General features: G+C 48.7%; 1 protein-coding gene across 1 annotated transcript in view; it reads left to right on the forward strand.

Moving 5' to 3' along the window:
• The window catches only part of LOC146772201 (granulocyte colony-stimulating factor receptor-like), a 58,690-nt gene extending 39,690 nt beyond the window's left edge, over positions 1 to 19,000 (forward strand). Inside the window, exons 9-16 of the mRNA XM_085636983.1 lie at positions 3,158 to 3,377; positions 6,958 to 7,161; positions 10,671 to 10,772; positions 12,361 to 12,507; positions 13,513 to 13,653; positions 14,130 to 14,226; positions 15,447 to 15,528; positions 18,428 to 19,000. Of these exons, the coding sequence (XP_085493109.1) occupies positions 3,158 to 3,377; positions 6,958 to 7,161; positions 10,671 to 10,772; positions 12,361 to 12,507; positions 13,513 to 13,653; positions 14,130 to 14,226; positions 15,447 to 15,528; positions 18,428 to 19,000 (1,566 nt within the window). The remainder of the gene's footprint in view (positions 1 to 3,157; positions 3,378 to 6,957; positions 7,162 to 10,670; positions 10,773 to 12,360; positions 12,508 to 13,512; positions 13,654 to 14,129; positions 14,227 to 15,446; positions 15,529 to 18,427) is intronic.
• The last annotated feature ends 2,728 nt before the right edge of the window (positions 19,001 to 21,728 follow it).

Raw genomic sequence — 21,728 nt, forward strand, 5'->3', positions numbered from 1 at the left:
TAGTATAGGGGTAAAAATTACTATTCTAACTCCAGGGGGTGCAACAGTAGGGTAAGTGTTGGATAGTATAGGGGTAAAAATTACTATTCTAACTCCAGGGGGTGCAACAGTAGGGTAAGTGTTGGATAGTATAGGGGTAAAAATTACTATTCTAACTCCAGGGGGTGCAACAGTAGGGTAAGTGTTGGATAGTGTAGTGTAATATTATGCGTTGTAATGGTATGCGTTGTAAAGGTAGTATGCGTTGTAATGGAATGCGTTGTAAAGGTAGTTTTAAAAAATGCGTTGTAGTGTCCTGCGATGTAATGGAATGCGTTGTAATGGATTTTGCGTTGTAAAAAATGCGTTGTAAGTGTAGTGCGTTGTAAAAGTTGCGTTGTAAAGGTTGTTCCCCTCTATGTGCTTACCAAACAATGTTTTTCCGTCATATGCCATGTCCAAGATCTTTGTATCTCCGGCCTCAAGGATGTGGCATTTAGCCAGCCCTGGCATCTGAAGACCGCTGCCTCAGCTGATTGGCTGAAACCTGTGGAGGTGATGTCCTCCACACAGTCTGTAATCTCCGAGGAGGTGCGCTCACCCTCCTGGAGGATCTTCCTCGCTTCTGCCATTTGGTCCTCAGGCACTAACCTCAACCAAGCTGCTGACATCAGACCACATTTGTCAGACGACCCAGGATCGATCCGTTCTTTGTCTGGCGGTGCAGAGATGGGAGCAGAAGGGTTTTTCAAGTACCTTGCGCCGCTTGAGAGATCACAGAATACAGTTTGGGATGACCAGTGAGGCAAGCGGAGGAATCCTCTGTAGCCTTGTACTTTTTGTCCATGCGGGGTGGCACCGCCGCTACTGTAGCCGGGTTTTTCATTATCGTAATCCCCTTCTCCCAGATACAGCTGCTGATGGGGATGGCCCTTGCTGATTTCCTTGCTTGCTCCGTGAAGTCATAAAGAAACAGTCTGACTGTTTGACAGAGGTTGGGAGATGAAATCATGTTGCGGCCCAGTCCATCAGGTTATGTGTAGACCCGCAATGTCCTCTGGGGGAGAATCTGAAGGATGTGCTGGTGGAGGCGATGGAGTGGGAACAAGGTAGTCATCCCACTCATCCTGTGGGGGTGGGGCTTCAGGGATTTCATCTTCCTCCCTTTCATCTTCTAAAGATGTTGGGTCCTCTCTTGGTGGATCTACTATGTCAGAGGCAGGTGTCATCCTGGGCATTTTAGTTGGAGGGATGTGCCTTGGCGTAGTAGGAGAGGTATGCCGAGGTGGCATAGTGGCTGTTCCTGCCGAGTCAGGAAATCTCCTTCTGTAATCTTGCAGCATGGCCTGCAGATCCTGGACGAGTGACACAGGCATATGTACTTCATCATACCTGGGTTGCGGATAAGGGTGGTATTGATGATGCTCATAATGGGAGGTGCATAAAATTCATGGTAATAATGCTCCTCCTTGTCTTCATCATCTTCATCCTGGTGTTTGACCTGGAGTTCTGATGGGCTGTGTGCTGCCCCAGAAGGCCCAGCCTCATCCGACTCCTCCAGGTCTAACAGGTGACTTGGTGGCAAAGGTGAGGCCTTGCTAGATGATGTCAATTTCAGGTCTTAAAGCTGTTTTGGTTATTTGATCTTCCTCGACTGTCCAATCGAGTCGTCAAAGTGAACTTCGGCATAAACAGTAAAAAACTCCGTTGTCAGTGCCACTGTTGATGGTGTCGCCGTCTACGGTGTCTTCATCGACAGTGTTGTCATCGACGGTGTCGTCGGGGGTAACATCGCCATCAACAGTGTCTTAGTGGATGACAGTATTCTTGTTGACGCGATGGGTGCGTCAATGATGGCTGTCGTTGCCGTTGTCTTAGACAACAATGGTCTTATGGATGAGACGGCAGTGACCGTCATCATCAATACCGACATCGACAGTGATGTTGTCATCAACAGGGCTTTGAGAGGATTTTTAGTCCTTGATGTCGACGGTTCAGAGAAGGAAGAATGCTTATGCTCCTCTGTCTTCACAGATGGCGTACTGGGCTGAGAGGAGGCCGCCTCTGTGGAGATGAGTTTGGTTTCTCCTTTCTCAGAGGGTTTTTTGTTGAGTTTTTAAGGCTTTCCTGCCCTCCTCAGATGTCACTTAGTCAGATGATCTTGGCCTTTTGTGTGTCCTCATGGACGTGTCACTGTCTTCCTCAGATGTGGTAGATCTCTTCGTTTTATCCTTCTGTAGCCACAGACGTAGCCTTCCGTCCCTGCCCTTTAGGGTCGTATAGGAAAAGGTGTGACATATTTTGCACTCCTTTGCCTGATGTTGAGGGTAGAGGCAATAAAGACAGTTTCTGTGTGGATCTTCCACATGTAGCCTTTTCTTTTCACATGTTTTGCAAGACCCGAAAAGGCCTTTCTTAGAAGTATCAGACATAGTAGTTGTAGATACATTTTCAGTTCTAAAGAGGAAGAAAAGTAGCAGAGCTCAGGGTAACTCCCTTACATGATGCGTGGTAGAAAATCTGAGATCTCAGCCTCTGTTGGGAGTGTTCCATAGGGTGCTGTCGCTGATTGGTTATAATCCAAGTTTGGTCCTTTTTTAACAAAGGACATAGATAGGCTATGAAACTGACTTTTCATTGACATAGCCTATGATACTGATAAATACTGCTTTACTATGGTACCGTGGGACTCCCACTTCCACAGCAGGGAATGATTCAAGCATGTGAATCTATGAAAGATCCAATACTGGAGAATGGTGACTTTGGGGCCGAGAGAGGATCCCAAAAATGACAGTATTGGGGCTGGGTGTAGATTCCCCAAAGTGGATAACTCCCAGCATTGCACACCTAAATTGTAATTCAGTAACCCTGGGTGAGCTGTTCAGACCCACATGCGTTCCCAAAGCAGTGACATCTCTGTTTTTTCTCACTCTTCCCTTATTCCCTCTGGACCTCCAAGCCTCCTCCTCCACAGTACCTTTGTCTTTTTAGTTTCTCTCCTTCCCTTCATTTTTCCTTCCTTCTTTCTTTTTTGTTGTTCTCCCTTTTACTTCCCCTTTCTATCTTTCTTTGCTCCCTCTTGTCTCGACCCCCTTTCACTCTTCTCTCTTTCTCACCTTCTTATTCTCTCTTCCTCTTCCAGTTTGCTCCTACTCCTCACTAGTTCTTTCTACTTTAGCCTTTGAAACAGGATGAAGCAAACGGGAGGATTCTGGGATACCACCTCCTCTCTCAGACACTGGGGGAAGGGAGCACCGTTCTCTTCGAATGCCCTGCAGACTCCTTCAGGTGGACTCTGTCCCTCTCCAAGGAGGACCACACCATCCTCCTGACAGCCTACAACATCCTCGGAGAGTCTCCCGCCGCCAAGCTGGTGATCCCAGCGGCCGACCAAGGAGGTAGGTGTAAACCCTCCGCAGGGAAGCGACAACCACTGGAATGAGATACTGACAGTTAAGAGGACTGTAGGTTCATGGAAATGTTAGTGAGTGTCTCTCCACTGGTGAGTGGGTATGCTTCCAAGACTGCCTGCAATGTATGAGAGTGGACCAGTGCCCCTGAGCTGTATGGGGGGCATTCGTGAGACTTCCTTGAAGGGCCTGCACAGTTTCTGAGACTGCCTTGAAGTATATTTTTGGCAGTTTGTGAGACTCTCTTGAAGTCTGTGGGGCAGTTTGTGAGACTCCCTTTGAGAGTAGTTCCTAAAACTCCCCTAACTTGCATGGAGGGTTTCAGAGCTCTGCTGACATGCATGAGGGAGCTCCAGGAACGTCTGTAAGGGCTCCCGAGTCCGGGACACCTCATGAGGCAAGTCTTACATGCATGAAGCCAGCACTGCTGTTAGACCGTCCCTGGTGAGTTTACTCATTTGTTCCTGTGACTTCCCATTTTATTCCCAGAAATTTCTTCCCTTTGTTCCTTGGGAGCGAGGTCCTTTTTTCCAGTAGTTTCCATTTTTTACAAGATTTTGCTACTTTACCAGAGAGTTTGGTCTTCTTGCCCCTTTTAGGGAGTTTGATCCTCTGTTTCCTGGAAGTTTGTTCCTCTGCTGCCTGGTATTTTCATCCTCGGTTTAACTGGGGTTCGCTCCTATGTTCCTCAATTCTCATTCTCGGTTTCCTGGGAGTTTGTTCCTCTCCTTCCATGTGATTTTCACCCTCTGTTTACTGGGAGTTTGGTCCTCTGTTCCCTGGGACTCAGTGGAGGCTATAAGTATAAACATATGGAGGGGCACTACGGCGCCAAACTCACCATACACTGCTCCCCCAGGGCGCACCTCTCTCCCAATCGGTGTTCACGAGTAGGAAAGGGAAAGACTTCCTTCCTTCTCAGTGGACACCAATACAACCAGTCCTGGAGCTGCTCTTATGCTGACAGCAGCTCCAGGATTGGTGGGAGCAGGCTAACCCAGCGCTCATTTTGAGGCTGAGTGCCAGTGCCAGCAATCCCCCGCTGTTTCACAGCCAGGGGATTTCTGGGTGTGCACTGTGCAAGCCGGGCTGGCCGTAGCAATAGACCGGGCAAACCCAACATGCACACAGCAGGGGCAGCTGTAATCGTGCAGTTTCAGGATTCAGCCCCACCCCCTCCCCTCACACTGCGGCATATAAGTCAAATGGCATTAACATGCCATTTTACGTATTCGTCTGTGCCTGCTTTGCTTGCAGCAGGCAGGGCTACGCACCTCCGCTCAAACGGAGGCGCCTCCCTAGCAGATTTTTTTATCTTCTGTTTCCTGGGAGTTTGTTCCTCTGTTTCCTGGGATTTTCATCCTCTGTTTCCTGGGAGTTTGTTCCTCTCTTTCCATCTGATTTTTATCCTTTGTTTTCAGGGAGTTTGTTCTTCTGTTTCCTGGGATTTCAATCCTCTGTTTCCTGGAAGTTTGTTTCTCTCTTTCCATGTGATTTTCCTCCTCTGTGTCCTGGGAGTTTGTTCCTCTGTTCTTTGGATTTTCATCCTCTGTTTCCTGGGAGTTTGCTCCTCTCTTTCCATCTGATTTTTATGCTTTGTTTCTGGGGAGTTTGTTCTTCTGTTTCCTGGGATTTTAATCCTCTGTTTCCTGGGAGTTTGTTTCTCTCTTTCCATGTGATTTTCATCCTCTGTTACCTGGGAGTTTGTTCCTCTCTTTCCAGGAAGTTTGATCCTATGTTTCCTGGAAGTTTGATCCTCTGTTTTGTGAGTTTAATGCTCTCTTTCCTGGGAGCCTTTTCTTCTGTTTTTGGAATTTGAACCGCTGCTTCTTGGCACCTTGGTTCTCTAGTGAGCGTTTGATCCATTGTTTACTAGGAGTTTGCTCCTCTGTTTTTCCTGGGAAAATTGATCTTAAGTTTTCTGAAAGTTTTCTTTTATGTTCCTGAGAGTTATTTCCTGTTCATTTTTTTTGTTTTTCTTTTATATAGTGTGAACTCGGCATGAAGGTATCAGAGTGCTTTACTAGTGGTGGCTCCTCTGCTAAGGCAGAGGAGCGACGCCCCACAAGAAAAATAACATGATAATAACTATGTTATTATCAATTTATTTGCCATTATTGGCTATGTAAAGCCGGTGCTGGGCTGCGCTTCCGGCAGATCAGGGGAAGGAGTGGTGGCACTCTCCTAAGTGCGCATGAGAGTTTGGCTGGCCGTCTCGGGCAGGCCAAACCGCCATGCACACTTGGCACGTTCTCCAATGGGCTGTGTTGTACAGCCTGATGGAGCACATGCCCAGCCTCCCATTCCCTGGCTGAGCACAGATTCACGGTGCTCAGGCAAATCACAACGGTGCACTGCAGCGTTGTGATTGGTCAAGGGAGATGGGAGCCTGGGTGCTTCCTGGTTCGTCGACCTGAGGAGGACGAGGATGGAGGAAAGCGGCCGCTGGAAAGGTAAGTATTTTTTTTCTTTTTCCCCTTTGCCCCGTTTCTTTTTTTTAACCCCCCCTTCCCGCCTCACCACTACTGCCTGGTAGCAGCTGCTACTGCACATTACATGAGCACCAGTTGCATTACAGATGGACGCATTCATTTTGCTAGGCTCAGCGGGCAGATTTACGGGCCCCTTGTGCCACTTTTGCGCTGCCATTGCGTCACTTCTGTGACGCAGTGGCAGCGTAAACCATTTGCCACGTTGCGCCCTATTTACAATGTGATGCATCTAGGAAGATGCGTCACTTTGTATAGCCCTGCTCCACATGAAACCTGCATCGGGGGGCATTCCGGCGCAGTAAAGCCTCGGTAAAGTGCCTGAGTTAAATCTACAAGATTCCACTCAGTCACTTTTCCGACGCCGCTCCGTCAAAACCTTGCGCCTGCTTGAAGCAGGCGTAAGGCGTGATGCACCACGTTATGTATGGGCAGGCCACGAGCATTGCTGGAGTTGCATCGCGCTTGCGACACGACTGCAGCAATGCGCCACCCTTCCGACAGGAGATGCATCACGCATCTGTTTATCCTTGTGCCACGATGTGCCGCATAGTAAATGCGGCGCATCTGTGGTGGGGCAAGGGTAAACTTGCATGATGCATCTTACCTGGCGCATCCCTGCTGATTTGCAGGGATGCGCCAGTCGTCATAATTCTGCCCCAGGGAGATTAAGCGATTTGCCCAGAATCACAGGATGTTGAGCGTCCCTGCCGAGACTTTGAACCCGGTTCCCCAGCTTCGAGCTCGACCACTCTAGCTGTTCGGTCATTTCCTCTGTTTCTTGTGGCGCTTGAGTCATTACTACCTGGGCAGTTTGATCTTCTTTCCACAAAGTTTGTTCTTCTCTGTGTGAGGTTTTGCTTCCATATTATTAGGGTGTTGGAGTGTTCAATGGAAGTTTACTCTTTTGTACAAACTCGGGGGGATTGGTTCCCATGAGTTTGCTCGTATAAAGGGATATTCATTGCTTAATTCTTTCCAAAACCTCCATCTATTGATCCCAGATCTTGAATGAAAGAAGTTTGGTTGTCTGGAGATTTGGAGGATGTTATGGTCTTTTGTCTCCTCTTCTCTTTCAGACCTTCCGGCTCGCGTGCCTGTCCTGGTGTCTACGGTGAATGACCATGCTCTTCTCCTGCGGTGGGAGTCCCGGATCCTCAACACGGGTCTCACCGAGGACTCAATCCATGTCCTGGAATGGGCTGTGGTCACCGAGCAGCATGGAAGTGGTCTCAGCCACTGGGAGAGCAGAGAGGGAAACATCACTGAGGCCGTGGTACGAGGTAGAGACAGTTTTAAGAATGACATTATGGTGTTTGGTTTTTTTGTATTATAAGGTGTGTACCATACATTTGATTGTCTCTAGAAGCCATGGGAAATCCGAAATAATTAAAATAATTTCTGAAATGTTGCAGCTCACCGCATCCAAACCACAAAGCTTCCGAATCGCAAAAAATCAGTGACCAAAAACTTTAGCCCTTTTATGAGTTTTAGGGTTTTTCCAATTCATAAATGGACTTCTGCAAAACATTAAGAATTATAAATAGGAGGGGTTGTGACAGAGGAACCCCCCAGTCCTTATTTGGGACTCCAAATTGAAATGTATCCATTCTTTTGTGACTTTCAAAGGGGTTTGTGATCTATTAGGAATTGCATATAGTGTGGGGGGGGGGGAGCGTGAACGAGACGTCCCGCTCCTATTGGGATTTGTAATTGAACCGAACAATGGTCCATGGCCGCAGTTGTGGTGGCAAACCATAGACAAGCATTTGCACTGCAATAGGTCTCGCATTTACGAGCGTTTGAGCTTATGGCATTGTAAATGACAAAGCCTTTTATTTATGTTTAAAAAACCTGCAATAATAAAAGGTATTGTCATTTACAATGTCAATAGCTTAAACTCTCTCAAATGCGAGACCTATTGCATTGCAAATGCGTTCGACGCCCGTGCTATAAAGATTTTTTTTTAAAGCGTTAGGTGAGAGGGTGTTGCAGGCAGGACAAAGCTGTTTGAGAGAATATTGCTCGGAGGCTGTAATTAAAGCCTACCGAGTGACAACACACGTAACAGGGGTGTCCTCATGAGAGGTTACACAATAAGACAAAGTGATACTAATGAGGAACTATTAAGCCTGTTGGCCAATGAAAAGCCACAGTTTACAGTGGACAATGACACAAGCCAATGAAAAATATGAGCGGAGAGTGAGCAGAGCTTCAAGTGCATAGCTGAATACAGCGTGCCTCGAGAGCAGCGCATGCGCTGCCCAGGCCCAACCTAATGAGCTGCCAACCATGGAGTAGGGGTGGTAACTGGTTCACAAAGCAGAAGCCGTCCCTGTGGCAGATTCTTGTTTGGGAATCACATTGGTGACATTACGGGGAGCAGGCACCGGCCTAGCATACTGCTGCCTGCTCCTGTCCAAGTGTTCCAAGCGAGAATCATTAAAAAAAGATGGTCCAGATAATGGATTTACTGTTGTTATATATTTTTTAAATTATACTTTTTGGGTGTGCTGATACCGGGATGGGGGAAACTGATGTCCCTTGCAGGGCTCCATTGCAGCATTCATAGCTATGCGCAAGGGGTCGCGACCTGCCAAATTAAACATTATTTTACTATCCCTTGTGAATGGACAATTTGTAGTGACCCTACAGCACACAGTTGGAATCCCCAATCGCATTTGGAAACCAGTCGGTTCCCATTGGTGAGCCCTGGTTTATGGATAGGAGCTGTGCATCAAGCACCGGTGATCCCTGGTTTATGGATAGGAGCTGTGCATCAGGCACCGGTGAGCCCTGGTTTATGGATAGGAGCTGTGCATCAAGCACCGGTGATCCCTGGTTTATGGATAGGAGCTGTGCATCAGGCACCGGCGAGCCCTGGTTTATGGATAGGAGCTGTGCATCAGGCACCGGTGAGCCCTGGTTTATGGATAGGAGCTGTGCATCAGGCACCGGTGAGCCATGGTTTATGGATAGGAGCTGTGCATCAGGCACCGGTGAGCCCTGGTTTATGGACAGGAGCTGTGCATCAGGCACCGGTGATCCCTGGTTTATGGATAGGAGCTGTGCATCAGGCACCGGTGAGCCCTGGTTTATGGACAGGAGCTGTGCATCAGGCACCGGTGAGCCCTGGTTTATGGATAGGAGCTGTGCATCAGGCACCGGTGAGCCCTGGTTTATGGATAGGAGCTGTGCATCAGGCACCGGTGAGCCCTGGTTTATGGACAGGAGCTGTGCATCAGGCACCGGTGATCCCTGGTTTATGGATAGGAGCTGTGCATCAGGCACCGGTGAGCCCTGGTTTATGGACAGGAGCTGTGCATCAGGCACCGGTGAGCCCTGGTTTATGGACAGGAGCTGTGCATCAGGCACCGGTGATCCCTGGTTTATGGATAGGAGCTGTGCATCAGGCACCGGTGATCCCTGGTTTATGGATAGGAGCTGTGCATCAGGCACCGGTGAGCCCTGGTTTATGGACAGGAGCTGTGCATCAGGCACCGGTGATCCCTGGTTTATGGATAGGAGCTGTGCATCAGGCACCGGTGATCCCTGGTTTATGGATAGGAGCTGTGCATCAGGCACTGGTGAGCAGTCGATAAACACAAAGGGGCAGATTTACAATAACTGGCGCATCCCTGTATATCAGCAGGGATGCACCAGTTATTTTGCGTCACGGCAGACACCTCTTGCGCCACCATGGATGCGCCAAGAATAGACAGATGCGCGATGCATCTGCTGCCGTAAAGGTGACGCATTGCTGGAGTCTCGTCGCAAGCGCGACGCAGCTCCAGCAAGGCTCGGGGGACCTATCTTTAAAATGCTGCGCCAATCCTTATGCCTGCTTCAAGCAGGCACAGGGTTTTGACGCAGCATGGCCGTAAAAGTGACTGAGTGAAATCTTGTAGATTTCACTCAGCCACTTTCAAGAGGCGTTCCTGCGCCGGAACGGCCCCCCCTGCGCCAGAGCGCCCACATGTGGCACAGGGCTGTACAACGTGACGCATCTCACTAGATGCGTCACGTTGTAAATACACCGCAGCATGGCGCTGGCTTTGCGCCGACGCTGCGTCACAAAAGTGACACAACAGCGGCGCAAATGTGGCATACGGGGCTTGTAAATCTGTCCCAAATATTTCACGGTGTTTTAAAGCTCCTCAGACTTCTGTTTCAGGCAGTAATGTGCGAACCCACAGCCCCACTTCTGCTGGTCTGTGAGCTCCCTGCCAATGCAGCCACGTCATCGAGGGTCCCCGAGGTTACGTCTTCCTGTCCCTTTGAACATTGACATGAAATCAGCCAGTATGCATGGGATCCCTTTGGCCATCACCCAGTGCTGCTGAACCTCTGCAGTTCCAAGCCCCTCCCTGCAGCCGAGCTTAGCACATGTTGTACCCTGGGTTTGACCCATTGATTGGTCCCCAATAGGCCAATGGCATTGTCTGTCTTAGAGCTTACAGGGGACCCAGGGGTCCTCTTGTGATGCATTTTGTGAATGTAAGGTATGTTGTAGACTGTAAATTGCAGAGTGAACAACTGACCCACGTAAGCTTCAAAGCTGAGATTCCTGTCCCTCAGAATACCCTGATTTATCACTGTTTTTGTGAAGATTCTGAGTATCTCAAATCATTCTGGAAGTCGTCTCTGTGCTGTCCCCACTATGGGTGGTTATAAAGGGAGTGTGTGTGCGCGTGGATTTGTGTGTGTGTGTGTGCGCATATGTGTGTGTGGGTGGGTGCATGTGTGTCTCATTTACCCTCAAGATATTACATTCTTCCCGTGCACTTTGCAGAGTACATTGAGCCCGGACGCCTGTACCAGTTGTCAGTCTTTGTCCTGCACGACGGGATTATCTGGGCCACGGGAACCGCACAGGCCTACTCCAGGGAGAGACGTGAGTGCTACCTGTTTATGCTGACAATTGCCATATTTGGGTCCTCTATAATTTTTCCATGATGTTTTTGTAGAACAATATTTAAAACTCAATGTTCTGGTGCTCTGCCTCTCACACGTGCTTGGAACGAGAGTCTTGTGTTCCGCAGGGATGTATGACGATACAACGCATGCTGTTACAATGCATGCTGTTACAACGAAAGTTTTACAATGCGAGTGCATTGACAACGCAGGACAGTACAACACAAGTCTTTACATCGACTTGCACTAGATGGCGTGCTAACATTAAAAAAGTGTAATTTACTATTCCAACTCCAGTCCACGTAACAGTAGGGAAGCTGTTGGGATAGTAAACTACACTATTTTTAATGTTAGCACGCCATCTAGTGCAAGTCGATGTAAAGACTTGCGTTGTAATGTCCTGCGTTGTCAATGCACTCGCGTTGTAACAGTTTCGTTGTAATGGTAGTGCGTTGTAAAAGTTGCGTTGTAAAGGTTGTTCCCCGTTCCGCAGGGCACAGTTTGCACAAGGGCACATTATTATGGGTTCACTTCAGAGGTAGAGACACAAATTGAAGACATAGAGGCAAGGGTGGAAGGGATGTGAACCTTGCATGCACTTGAATAATTTGTTGCCTGGTTTTATCTCAGTCTGGCCTTTGACCTCCCTGTTCCTGTCCCTGACTCCCTGTATCTCTCCAAGACTCCTGTCCTCACTCTCTACCTGTGTCAAGGTTCCTCCTGTCCCTGGGCCTGTCGCTGGGTTTCTGACCTTCCCTGTACCTCCTTGCACTCCGGGTGTCACTCGCCTTGTGTCTCTAGGAACTAGGATTAGATTTACAAGCCCCTTGCACCTCCTTGCGCTGCCATTGCGTAACTTTTTTGTGTTCCCACGCAGAAATGCCTCGTAAAAGTGACGCCGTGAAATCTACAAGATTCCCCTGCGTCACTTATAGGACGCCACTGCATCAAAACCTTATGCCTGCTTGAAGCAGGTGTATGGAGTGAGGCAGTACAATAAGTATAGGCCTCCCCATGCATTGCTGGAATTGCGTGGTGCTTGCGATACACCTCCAGCAATGTGTGACTTTTGAGCCTACAGGTGCATCAGAAATTCTGACGCATCTGTCAATCCTTGCGCCATGGTGGGCCGGGTTGTAAATACGGTGCATCCATGGTGGCGCAAAGGTATCACAGGCTGGCGCAGGGAAACTGACGCATCTCTACAGATGCGTCAGTTTCTTGTAAATCTGCCCCCGAATGTCCCAAAACCTGTCTCTTGGTCCCTTCCCTCCCTGTAACTCTCTTGTGTTCCTGTCCCCTGCACCTCTCTTTAGAACTCTAATTTCCCCCCAGCTATATCCAGGTCCCTGACCTCTCGGCACCTCTGTTGGACGGCCAACATAGCTTCATTGGATCCTTCTTCGGCCTGCTGCAGACCATGGCCTCCTTTTCCACCCCTCTGGGCCTCTGAACTCAGCACCCCAGTCTCCTTGTCTTTGGCGTGTTTGTATTTGTCGCTTAGTCCCTGACACCTGCACCTGCCAGTGGAGTCCTTACCTCTCTGTACCTCTCCTTACTCCTTGCAGCTCCTTTATATGCTCCAAAACTGCACCCAGCCTGGATTGGGAAGTCCCAGGTGGAGCTGGAATGGGGTGACATTCCCATCGAAGCGCAGCGTGGGGTGATCCGAAACTACAGCGTCTTCTACCAGGAAGTCGGAGGGAAGGCTCACGGTAAATGCCCTGTGTGCCACATGTGTCGATGGGCAGTGGGCGGCGAGAAGGGGACATATCTGGACAGACTGTCTGTGTGGGCGACATACATTTGTTTCTGTCAGCCTGGGCCCTTTACTCAGTGTTGTCAGGTCTAAAATACAAGTCACCTTGGGGCATATTATCAAGCCAGGCGATAAAATTATCGCCGCTTTAGCGGCAGAAAACTGCCGCTAAAACGGCGATAATGGGCTTGATAATATGCTCTATGCAATTCCAATTGAAGCCCATGTTAAATGTGAAGGACGTCTAACATGGGCTTCAATTGGAATTCCATAGAGCATATTATCAAGCCCATTATCGCCGTTTAAGCGGCAGTTTTCTGCCGCTAAAGCGGCGATAATTTTATCGCCTGGCTTGATATTTCAAACTAAGGACTTGATTTACATCTCGGCGGATGGGTGGCTCCGTCACAACGGTGATGAATAACCCATCCGCCGAAATACAAATCCTATAGGATATCATGGGATTTATAGACCTAAATCAAGCCCTAAGCTCTAAAAAAAAGTTAAACACACATATGTTTAAAACAAGACTTCAAAGTGGATAACAAAGATAAAGGATGTATTTGCATACAATGTATAAAATAAAAAAGCAAAAAAAAACATTAAAAACATACACATTGGCATTCATGTGCTGTTTGTGGATTGCATGGGAGCTTCTATGTGACTCGCTTGGACAAACAAGTGTCTGACTGTAAATCTAAGACATATCAGATCTGCCAGAGGTGGCTGTGTGTTTTGGGATCCTGCAAAGAGTTTTTGCAGTAATCCCTGAAAGAACAGCATTTCAGAAAGGCTCTCTTGAGCTACCCATGCAGTCTGAGGTTCGATGGTGGAAGTAAGAACTCCATCTCATGTTCTGGTACCACCGTCCCCTCTACCTTCCAGATGTGTGTGTCAAGCAGTTAAGCAGCTTCCATCCCACCAGATACCTGACCCCTCTTCTCCTCACTGCCTCTTCCAGTGATGACCCTGAACAGCTCTTCTCGTCGCTGCTTGCTGTCGCGCCTCGGCGTCGGGGCCCAGGTCCTGGTGCACTTGGCCATCACCAACAGCGCAGGAGGAACCAACAGCTCTGGCTTGACCATAACCACAAGAAACTTCGGTAAGTGCAGAACGACATCACCTGCTGTCTCTCCAGCATTCTCTCTGGTCTTGTCCAACCTCTCTTGGTGCTCACCTGTGCTCTCTCTGATCTACCTTGATGTGTTCCTGCACTCTTCCACAATCACATGTGATCACTCTGGTCCCCTGGACATTGTCTGGGTGGTCATTTTTGCCGGCTCTCTCTGCGGCCTCAAGTGCCTCCGTTGTACTCTTCGGTGCACTATTGCATGCGCTCTCTCACACATGTCTGTCTTGTGTTCTCGCATGCACTATTGCATGCAGTCCCTGACATGTGTCTCTCCCCTGTGCTATTCCTTGAATTGTTGCATGTACTCGTGTGTCTCCATAGCTTCCAGGTGACTAGCCCCACAGTCTCCCACGCACTCATGTCTCACCTACTCCCTTCCATGTTCTGCCCCTGCTCTCTCCACTGCCTCTCTTGCACTTACCCGGTCTCCCTCGCTTACTTTGTAGATGACGGGGAGGTGGAGCTCCTGGTACCCTCTCTTGTAGCTGGGGTCACCCTTCTGCTGATGGCTGTGGTCGTCACATGCATGTACCAACACCAGATGTAAGTGGGAGAACATTTGAGGATGGGTGGGTGGTTGTGTGTGATGACCTCGCTCTAGGCCGGGCTCTTCCACCTGCAGACCTCATTGAGGTTCCATGACCAGTTACCACAATGAGTCCCACGGAGCCCACACGGTGCCGCAAAGATTCTGCACACGCGCAACACATTCACGGCTCCTAACTTCAGCATCGCTTGAGGCTTTGTGCTGCCTTCACAAGTCAATGACACATGTCTGTTTCGCGCCACATGATTAGTATGTATATGTTCACATCAAAGAGAGGTCTTCTCAATTCACATATATGAAGGCTTGTTCGACCGGCTCAATCAGGAAAACAGATGTATCATTGACTTTTGGAAATAGAAGACCAAACGAACATGTTGATTGTTTGTGAATGGTCGAAAGGGTAAAACACAGAACTCAACTTGAAAACAGGTCAAGTGTCCCCAACTTCTAAAAAGAAGGATGGCCTCAGCGGCGGCCAGCACGTATCGGAGGTAAGGGGGCGGGGGTAGGGACGGAGGGGGTAGGACACGGGCAAGCAGGCAACAAAAAAAAAAATCTTCTTGCAGCGTCTCTCCTCGTAGTCCTCCCTCGCTGACCTGAACAGCAGGAAGCATATCCAGGGTCCCAGTCAGTAAATCACAACGCTGCCTTAGCAACGTTGTGATTGGTCTGAGCGCCGTGTTTCAGCGCTCAGACGCTGACTGGGAGCCTGGGCATGTTCTCAACACAAGCTGTAATGCAGTCTGCTTGGAGGACAAGTGAAGTGCTTAAGACTGTTTTGGGCGGCCCCTGGGGGCCAGCCAAGCAGTCATTGTGCACTTAGGAGGGTGCTTCTACTCCTCCCCTGCCCCCGCCCTCTCATGCAAAGCTGAGGAAGTAGGAGAAAATCAATTGATAATGATGCGAGTTATTATCATTTTATTTTCTCTTTATTTCACTGCTAGAAAGCAGTGGGGTGACGCTGCTCCGCCTTAGCGCAAGCCACCACTGGATGACCTGCATAGCGTCCATCCTGTCTCTACCCTTCCCTTCTTATGAAACGTGACAGAAAGCTAGAAACTCTCTTTCCACATCCAAGCAGAGGCTGCAATACTGCAAACTGTTGATGAGTCCCTTCGCACCGTCGTCTCAGGCAACTCCTGCTCCTTCGGCCTCTAGATCTAGGGAACTATTCAGATCCAACCACTCACTGTCCCTTGTCTCTCCTCCTTCCCAGGATCAAGAGGTGTCTGTGGCCACAGGTTCCCGATCCTGCAGTCACCGACCTGGCGAGCTGGAGACCTCACAGCACGTGGAAGGTGAGTGTCCAGAGGAGGCGGGCGTGCCTTCAAAAAGGTGTTGGGGGATACCCTAATGGGGTGACTTCTCTAAGCTGCAAAGGTGTCTGCGTTGCATCAATTCAAAGCTTGCATCAACTTTGACATTGAAAAAGACCACCAGCCCACCCATTCTGCCTACTCCCTGCAGGGGAGACCCCCTAACCCACCCATTCTGCGTATTCACTGCAGGGGAGACCCATAGCCCATCCTTTCTACCAACTCCCTGTCATGCCTGCAACATGGTGCATGGATGCCTGCGTCAGGGGTATGAATGTTTATGTTCAGGAAGGTGTCCCTCCCTGCACATAAACAATCTGAAATGGCGTTTTTCAACTTCTGTGTGTGCTGCATTAGCACACATAGAACTTGTTTTAATGATTGATTATGTGCAGGAAGAGACACCTTCCTGCACATAAACAATCACCAGAGGTGATTTCCTCGTTCTATGTGAAAAAAGTAAAGAAAGAGATAAAAAACGAGGAGAAATTAATAGATTTCTCCTCGTTACGCCTCCCTGCGCCTGCCCTGTGGAGGCGTAGCATTCAGATACGTTTCCAGGTTTGCGATTTCTCGTAAATCTGGAACTGTGTCTGCTTCCATTGGTGTTAAGTGGGAACACCCACAGCAACACCCATGGAACGCCCCTTTCAAGCAAAGTACTGCGTGTAAAGGGGCCTTATTTACAAGGACAGGAAAAGTCACACACGGTGGCTTTACTGTCCTTGTAAATATGGGGCAGAAAAATGAGCCACAGGTGCGTCATAAAAAGTGATGCACCAGTGGCACAAGGGGCTTGTAAAGAAGTCCCTTGGGGGCTTATTTATGAGAAACTAATGCAGCGCGGTGCCGCAAGTTATTTTGCTGCACCACGCTGCGTTCGTTTCAAGGCACAGGGATGCAACATATTTACAGCAGAAGGTCTCATCTCTGTGCCTTTGCTTGCACTGGCACACAAACTGCTGCCATGCGCTGGTGCAGGCACCTTCGCACCATGGTGCAAGAATGCCTGCATCGTAGGGAGATTGTTCTTGTGCAGGAAGGGGCACCTTCCTGCACAAAACAATCACTTGAAGTGATTTCCTCTTCCAATACGTGCTGTAAAATGCAGCACGCATTGACAGAGGAAAAAAATAGGAGAAATTAAAAAATGTCTCCTCGTTGAGCCTCGTTACGCCACCCCTGGGGGTGGCGTAGCATTCTGATGTATTTCCAGGTTGACGATTGCTTGTAAATATGGAAATGAATCAGTGGACATGGGTGTTTTGCGTGGGAACACCCACAGCAACACCCATGTCACGCCCCTAACACACAACGTGTTGCGTGAAAAGGGTTGAGATTTACAAGCACATGTAAAGCCACACAGGGTGGCTTTACGTGTGCTTGTAAATATCACGCAGCAGGTTGCGCTGCACCACACAACGTGACGCATCAACGGCGCAAGGAGCTCTCATAAATGAGCCCCTTTGGGCCTTATTTATGAGAATTGTCGCATCGCTGCGACACTTCTCTGTGCACCCTCCTTGCGACACCATAGATGCGTCATATTATATACTGTATTACGCATCATGTTGCAAGGAGTTACAGATATGTCAGTATTAATGAAGTATCTTTATGTGCAAAAGTAGCACAGTGGTGGGGTGTGTCTGAAAACAGACGCAACTCTAGCAATGTGTCCTTTCACATGGGGCAAGCCTCATGCGAAAGGGCCTGGGTCACCGTTACGCCTGCCATGAGGCAGGCGTAAGGTTTTGACACAATGGCGTTCTAGCAGCGGCGTACTGAAGTCTTATAGATTTCACTGCGCCACATCTACGAGGCTTTGATGCGGGGGAACACCCACCCTGCATACGTTATACCTGACGCAGGCATAATGTAGTTCAGGCCTTTACAAAATGATGCATCTGCCTAGACGCGTCACTTCATAAATATAGCGCATTATTTACGCCGCAGCAGCGTCACAAAAAGTGAAGCAACGGCAGCGTAAATGTGATGCAAGGGCTCATAAATAAGACCTTTTGTTTTTACAAGAAGACCAATATTTTCAAAAAGTGTTTGCCGGGGAGGGAGCGACCCAAAGGAGTGTTGGGTCTCCATGTGGAGACCCGGATGAGTGCTGTGGTGCCCTCTGGAAGCCTCCGGGTGAGTTGGGGTACAGTGTGCAGAGCCAGGGGTATCTGGGGTGCTGGACAGAAAGCAAGGAAAGTATTAGGGTGTAGTGCAGAGAGACAGGAAAGTCTTGCGATACAGTGGAGAGAGAGATATGTGTTGAGGTGCAGCGCAGAGAGCCAGGAATGTGCCTGGGGAACAGTACTGAAAGTCAGAAAAGCACAATTGTACAGTGCTGAGAGCCAGGACAGTGTTGAAATACATGGATCAATACTCACATCGGTCAAAAGAAACTCAGGGTGCTTGTCCATGCTCTTCGAGAGGAAGACCCATTTCAAGGCCATCCCCAGGGGTGCGTGGACACCCATGTAGACCTCTGTTGTGGTGGCTTTGGAGCAGCCAGGCTTGCTGCTTGCATCATAAATACACAAATAACACCCTGTCCCTGATCTCACTGCACTAGCTTCCCCTCTTCACCAGCACATTCTTCAAATTCACAAAAAGAAAAACAAAATGCAGAGTTGGGAGAAAAATGGAGGTTCACTCAGAATTAACAGTGACAAAAGTGCACCCCCTTTGGTCAGAGAGGACCCCTCCAGGAATAGGGCGATCTCTTTTCCCCGGGCGGTTCTCCAACAGGAGAGCAGAGTTGAGGGTCGTCCCCATCCGACAGCCACATCTGTGTCATGAATGTACAGAGGCGCCCCACCTTAGGTCAGGGACCTTATCAGAGACACAAGCCTAATATTTAGGGTCTCTCTCTTCTCAGCAGGACCTGGGGTACCCTTCGTTGGAGCAGACGGACAAGCTGCAGATGAGGCTGTCGTATTCCGATGCCGGCTGGTGCAACGAGATCCCACTCGCCAAGCAGGACAAGGCAGAACATCTGGACGCCGACTCCTGGGGCTCCCACCTCCTGTCCCCTCACGGCGCTTCTTCTGAGCTCCCGGAGGTCTTCATCAGTCCTTACAGTGTGCCTCACGTGGACCAGCAAGGGTGCCCGGCTCCGGGGCCCGAGGAGCCCGAGGCAGCCCAGAGCGCAGTAGAATACGCATCTGTGGTAGTCAAAGCCTACAGCCTTCCCCAGGGCAATCTTGGCCAGCAGGAGTTGTGCTCTTACAGCCAACCATCGCTGACCCCAAGGCATGTCAACAGCTCTGGTCCAAGTGACCCCGGGCCGAGCTATTCTCTGTTACCTTCGCTGACCAATCTTGAGGGCTCTGACTGTGAGCTGCCCTGTGAAAGCCCTCAGAGCTCCTCTGAGTTCCCTCTGCTCAGGGCTCTGTTGGGGGAGGGCAGTGGGCCTCCCCACTTCCTGACAGCATCACAACTTCCTGAAACTTAATTCCATTGGACAGGTCCAGCAGACAGGGGCGGGATTCTGCAACCCGACGTATAGATTTGCACTGTCGCTCCAGGAAGTTGACGGCTGTCCTTTGAGCTACAAATTCAACCATCTGCATGTGGAAAGATCCCTCATTGAGTACAGGTTCAGGACAGCTGACAGGCCCTCTGGAGGACATGAATCCAGGAAAAGGCACCCCTTTCACATGAAGGACTACACATGGTTGCCTGTGAGACAAAGTGGGGTTCACACACTGCCACGCATGACCTGGAGATTGTGACATACCAGAGGATGAGAGGCTTGCGTATGGGCAGCGAAGCACCCAGATATTCATGGTGAACAAGATGGGAAGAGGAAAGCAGGGCTCCATTCATTATAACAGGGTGCTCTACGAGGAGTTAGCAAGAAACTCCTCACCTGCAGCTGAGCACTGCCCTCCAGTGCTACAGGGGGGGCCAGGCCAGGATTCAAAGAGACCAGAACCGGGACTGTTTTCACAGTTCTCCCAGTACGCTGTTGATGTCTTTTCAGTCTCTGCACTTCCAGCTGTTTACACTCCGAAGCTCCGCCTACCTGGCAGCCATTTTGAAAATATGATCTTCTGTAGAATAGCTGCAAAACTCTAGGCCAGGAGGATGCCAGCTCTCCAGGCTCGGACTTTACTTTTACACATAACTATATTTTGGGACTATTCATCGAAATATAGCGCTTTATAAAGCGTCTGAATGTGAATAAATAGTACATTAATCTTTCTTTGTTTCAACTGGGCCATCACACAACGCGCTGTAAAAAGAATATTCAGGACAGTACTGGGCAAAGTTGTAAAGATGTTCCTGCACTAACATAAGGAAGTAATTTTCAAGATATTGCAACTTTAAATAAAATGTATGTAAAAAAAATCTATCCGAAGTGGGAGAAGAATTCCCCACTAAAGAGCACTTTTAGAAGTTTTTGTACAGAAATGCAAGTTTATTTTTCAGAGATGACATTTTTACAACTTCCGAAAGTTTGCCAGGCATTTATTGGATCCATGATTTCCTCTTCACATGGAACGGTGTAGACCTATGGATACACCAGACATTGTATATCTGATCCACGTGAACTGCACATTATGAAGATTTACTTTAACCGAAATATCTAATTGGTGGACTTTAAAAGGGCTTTATGGGTGACAAAGGGATTCTTAAATAGTAACAACTGATTTTTCCAAATAAAATCTATAGAAAAACAATGTATTTGAATTAATTTTACTGTTAAAATCCGTAAAAAGGTAATGGAAATAAAAGCAACGTCATTTTAATCAAGAAAGGAAAGCCTGGGTCAGTCTGTTGATGCCTGCAGGCTGTGCAAGCACTGATGTTTTGCAGAAATACACGAAAGAGTGGAGAATCAGAGAGAAACCGCAATGCATTGTTTTAAAAAGGAAAGAGAGCAGAGGAGACCGAGGGAGGGAACATGAAGGGACACTCTATGCCTTCTGTTGTAGAGATTCTCCAATGCAGCTTCCTTCTTGAGTTGGATTTTCACAGATCAAGGAGTCTATTTAAATGTAGGTGGTTGGGCCGTCCTCTACCAAAGCGACGGAATAGCCTGGCGGGGATCCCGACAGGCAAATAAAAAACATTTCCATTGTTCCGACTGACATTTCTAGCATTCACAGGAACCGCCGTCTAGGTGGGCCCTGTGATGGCGATTCCTGGTTCTCCATTGCAACTTTGGTGCATGGCTCCGTTACCGCAAAGTAACAAACTTTTTTTATATTCAAAAAGAAAACCCAAAAGTAGGATTTTGAAAATGAGAAAAAACACCAATGCCCCACTCGCCATGGGAGCCATATCTTATGGCGAAGGGGATATTTTTATGTTTTTAATGCCCTTTACCGCCAGGGTTTTCCTGGTGTTGATGGGCAGAACAAATGGCAATGTGTCCCCCCATTTGAATTGGGCGGGTGGACATATAGCCAATTCTGCGATGGACCTTACTCTATCAGGCCATCAGTGAAGTTTGGTCACAGCTGCGACTTAGAAGTCTCCGTCATCATGAAACTATGGTCCACCTGCTTCTGAATTTGGCGGGGACCACAATTTTGGCACCAAGGGTACTTTGTCACTGTTAGACTTGGCATCTTTTGGCGTGTTTCCCCTGAGTTTTTGCTTTCTGACCTCCTGGTTTTGACTCTGTTTTTGCTGACGTAGTGTTTCTGCACACTTTTCTCTCTGCTGATCAGCGCTAAAGTGCATATGCTCTCTGTGTAAATTGTGTTATGGATTGGTGTTTCCATGATTGGATATTTGATTTACTTGTCAGTCCCTAGTAAAGTGCACTGAGTGTGCCAGGGCCTGTAAATCAAATGCTACTCAGGGGCCTGCAGCACTGATTGTGCCAACCACGTGAGTAGCCCTGAAAAGGTAACTCAGAACCCCCATTGTGGAGTCTGCACGCAACTTGTAACTGCCATGTCGACTTGGCTAGTGCGCACACTGGCTAGTCCCTCACCTTCCCATTTCTTACATGCCAGCCACCCCCAAGGTAGGCCCAAGGTACCCTTGTGGGCCGGGTGCAGTGTATGTGAAAGGTAGGACATGCCCTGGTGTGTGTGGCATGTCCTGATAGCGAATTACGGCCAATTTCGTTTTTCACTATTGCAAGGCTACCTGCTCCCCATAGGACAGAATGGGGAGTTTGTTTCATAACATCTTATAAACATAACTGACCCGTGAAATTAGGT

Source organism: Triturus cristatus, chromosome 12 (assembly GCF_964204655.1).
Source record: "Triturus cristatus chromosome 12, aTriCri1.1, whole genome shotgun sequence".
NCBI classification, from domain to species: Eukaryota; Metazoa; Chordata; class Amphibia; order Caudata; family Salamandridae; genus Triturus; species Triturus cristatus.